The sequence below is a fragment of the Chiloscyllium plagiosum genome, chromosome 25 (assembly GCF_004010195.1).
Source record: "Chiloscyllium plagiosum isolate BGI_BamShark_2017 chromosome 25, ASM401019v2, whole genome shotgun sequence".
NCBI classification, from domain to species: Eukaryota; Metazoa; Chordata; class Chondrichthyes; order Orectolobiformes; family Hemiscylliidae; genus Chiloscyllium; species Chiloscyllium plagiosum.
In genome coordinates, this window is record NC_057734.1 from 19,475,298 (window position 1) to 19,479,201 (window position 3,904).

The 3,904-nt window shown below is 47.5% G+C and overlaps 1 protein-coding gene across 1 annotated transcript in view; it reads right to left on the reverse strand.

Annotated features, from left to right (window-relative positions):
• Positions 1 to 914: 914 nt before the first annotated feature.
• Positions 915 to 3,904, reverse strand: part of LOC122562405 — a 6,250-nt gene continuing 3,260 nt past the window's right edge. The window contains 3 exon segments of the mRNA XM_043715263.1: positions 915 to 2,867; positions 2,869 to 3,009; positions 3,011 to 3,246. Of these exon segments, the coding sequence (XP_043571198.1) occupies positions 915 to 2,867; positions 2,869 to 3,009; positions 3,011 to 3,246 (2,330 nt within the window).

Consider the following 3,904-nt stretch of genomic DNA (forward strand, 5'->3'; position numbering starts at 1 on the left):
CATGTTATCCACTCCAGATTGATCGACACCTATTACAAGATAAAAGCTTCTGTCATCACTCTCACAGTAAATCTGTACCTCTTTGAGACTAGGATTAATATCGAACTTTGTCAGGATTAACAAAAATGGATTTTTTAGCTCTGAGGAATGATCGAGTTGTCCCTTTGTCAGGCTCACATGGTCTCGAATGTTCCATCTATTATCCGAGGGTGACGACTTCTTGGGGGTCCATCGTACCCCAGTCCATGTTAATACATTATCCCACGACGGGCATGGGTCATAGTAAATGGCATAGAAGCAAAGATATACATCATACTCCCTCCAGCTCCCTGTATCTTGGCCACAATCAATTACTTCGCATAAGTCAAACTGGTATGTTGTACCATGGTTTCTATCATGTCTGATGTGTACCTGGCTCCCCGTCTCCCTTAAACATTTGTCTGCCTCTTGTCCTGTTGATCTTTTGTTCCTGGGACTTCCTCCCTCGTTTGTGTGTTTGTCCCTCGTGGTTAATATCTTTGAGGAGAAAGTGAGGTCTGCAGATGCTGGAGATCAGAGCTATGCCCGAAACGTCGATTCTCCTGTTCCCTGGATGCTGCCTGACCTGCTGCGCTTTTCCAGCAACACATTTCCACCTCGTGGTTAATACCCCTATTAACAGCTACATAACACTTATACATAAAATAATAGCAAAAACTCCCAACCTCAACAGCCTAGGGTAATGTGGGCTGCTTACAGAGATAGACATTATATCCTTTACACAACTTTCCTATATGTTTTAAACAAATTCTTCTTGTGTTCCGGTCCTGTCCTCACTTATGCTCTCCAAAATAAACTTTCCTTGGGGATCTTGAGAACCTCTCCCCCTTTTTCCAGAACCCTCTTCCTGCAAAGGTTAAAAGTTTAAGACCCTTCTACTCTTTTTCTGTTCTTAGTTGTTCTAGAGTTCTTGTTGGCGGTTCCGTGGCTGCACACTGTCTCCAATGGTACCAGCTTTCTCCTTTCCCCTGTAGTCTGACTGCATGAGATGTCCTCTCCACCACCTTATAAGGTCCTGTCCACCTTGGCTCCGACCACTTCCGTTTGATCCCCTTCAACAGGACCCAGTCTGTGGTAGATGGCGCCTGGCTCTGTAGGTCCCCCTTTTCCGATCCAACCTGTTTGGAGAAAGCTGACACCAGAGCTGTTAGTTGGTCATAGTAAGGTTTGTACCTTAGAGAGGCTCCTCCTCCCTCTAACATCTGTATTCCAGCTCCTGGTCCCGGGAACTGCTGCCCTGTTGTTAGCTCGTACGGGGTGAACCCTGTAATAGAGTTTACTGAGCTTCTAATGGACATTAAAGCTAAGGGTAGGGCATCCACCCAGCTTTACTTTGTTTGTGCACACACTTTTCCTATTTTTCCTTTTATGGACTGATTCATTCTTTCCACTTTTCCCTGTGACTGAGGATGGTACACTGTTCCAAATGCATGTTTCAGTCCGAAAGCTGTTTCAACTTCTTGCAGGTCTTTGTTCTTAAAATGTGTGCCATTATCTGACCTGACTCTCTTTGGAAACCCATGCATTGGAATGTATTGGTTTATCAAGAATTTGATCACTGTTTTTGCGTCTTCCTTCTTTGCAGGTATCGCTTCTGGCCAACCAGTGTATGCATCCACTGCTACCAAAAGGTACCGGTATCCGTTTACTCTCTCTATCATGTCAGTGTAGTCAATCACTATTTCCTGACCTGGCATTCTTGGGAGAGAGAATTTTCCCTCGTGTGGTTTCACTGTTGCTGTCACATTATATTCTGTACACGTTCTACATTCTCTGATGTAATTTTCAATTATTGCTGGCAAGAACGGATGCCACCAATGTGTCAGATACCTCTGCATCTGTGTTTTTCCACAATGTGTCAACCCATGAGCTTCCTGGAGCATGGAAGCTATCAAACCTGGGGGTAGCACTGGTCTACCGTCCGGTAACCTCCAAATCCCTTCTGACTCTGTGGCCCCTCTCTCTCTCCATACTGTCAGTTCATGAGGAGAGGCTTTCTGCTGCTCTTTTATTAACACATTTGCATCGCAAGCGGGCAGCAGGTCATACACTGTTCTCTCTGTTTGCATCATTATATACTGTGCTGTATACCCTGCTGCTTTCTTAGCTGCTGAGTCTGCTTCCTGATTGCCCTTCGCTACTACTGTATCTGCTTTATCATGTCCTCTACACTTGACCACCGTCACTTTTGCAGGTTTCATTAGGGCCTCCGCTAATCTTTTCATATCTTTTTCATGTTTAATTGGGGTTTTTGCTGCTGTTAAGAATCCTGCCCTGATCCATTGACTGAGTTCTACCTGTATAGCCCCTGCAACATATGCAGAGTCAGTGTAGATATTTACTCTTTTTCCCTCTGACCATTCTAACGCAGCTATCATTGCCTGTAGTTCAGCCAACTGGGCTGATTCTTTGCCTGTCACTTTTCCTGTCAACACTTCCTCAAATCCCTCACTTGTCTGTCGCACCACTGCATAGGCTGCTTTAAGTCCTTCAGTTGGATGTCTGTAACAGCAACCATCTGTGAACAGCACTTCTTCTGGGTCTACTAGTGGAATTGCCTGTAAATCTGCCCTAACTTTGGCGTCTCTCTGTACCCTTTCCTCACACATGTGTGGCTCTCCTTCTCCCAGGTTGTCAGCCATGTTAATTCTTTTGTGTGTAAAAATTATATGTGGTGCATTCAGGATTTTCTCTAACCTGGTTTGCCGCAGTGACGTCATTGTAAAGGCTATTGAGTTCACATAGGCCACTATACTATGTGTCGTCAGTACTGTTAGTGAATGGCCCATGACTATATGTGCTACCTTTTGGAGAATATTTGCTACCCACTACTGCATGTCTTGTATATGGCAGGTGTCTGTCCTCTATTGGGTCAAGGGTAACACTTACATACATCAGCACCTGCCTGGCTCCCCCTTTTTTCTGAAAAAGAACACCATTTATTGTGTGTAATTTTTCAGAAATATCGAGGGAAAAATGGCTCTTTGTAATCCGGGACCGCTAAATCAGCAGTCCGCGTTAAGGCCTGTTTAAGAGATATGAAACTTTCGTCTGCCTCCGTGGTCCACTGCAAATGGGCCGACAAATTTCTCATGCCTTGCTTATTTACCATGGCCCTTAGAGGGAAAGTGAGCTCCCCATATGATGCAACGAATTGTCTGCTGTATCCTGCGAACCCAAGAAGTGAGAGCATGTCTTTTACAGTGACTGGCCCGTGCTGGCCTCCTACCTGCCCTCGACTTCTTCATAGCCAACTGCCGCCGCGATATTAACCGCCACCTGAACTCCCCCACCCCTCTCGCCCACTCAACCTCTCACCTTCGGAACGTGCAGCCCTCCCCCTCGATCTCTTCATAGCCAACTGCCGCCGCGATATTAACCGCCACCTGAACTCCCCCACCCCTCTCACCCACTCCAACCTCTCACCCTTGGAACGTGCAGCCCTCCACTCCCTCCGTTCCAACCCCAACCTCACTATCAAACCAGCAGACAAGGGAGGCGCGGTAGTAGTTTGGCGCACCGACCTCTACACCGCTGAGGCCAAACGCCAGCTCGCAGATACCTCCTCCTACTGCCCCCTTGACCATGACCCCACCCCCCACCACCAAACCATCATCTCCCAGACCATCCATAACCTCATCACCTCAGGGGATCTCCCATCCACCGCCTCCAACCTCATAGTCCCACAATCCCGCACCTCCCGCTTCTACCTCCTGCCCAAAATCCACAAACCTGACTGCCCCGGACGACCCATCGTCTCAGCCTGCTCCTGCCCAACCGAACTCATCTCGGCATACCTCGACACGGTCCTGACACCCTTAGTCCAAGAACTCCCCACCTACGTTCGGGACACCACCCACGCCCT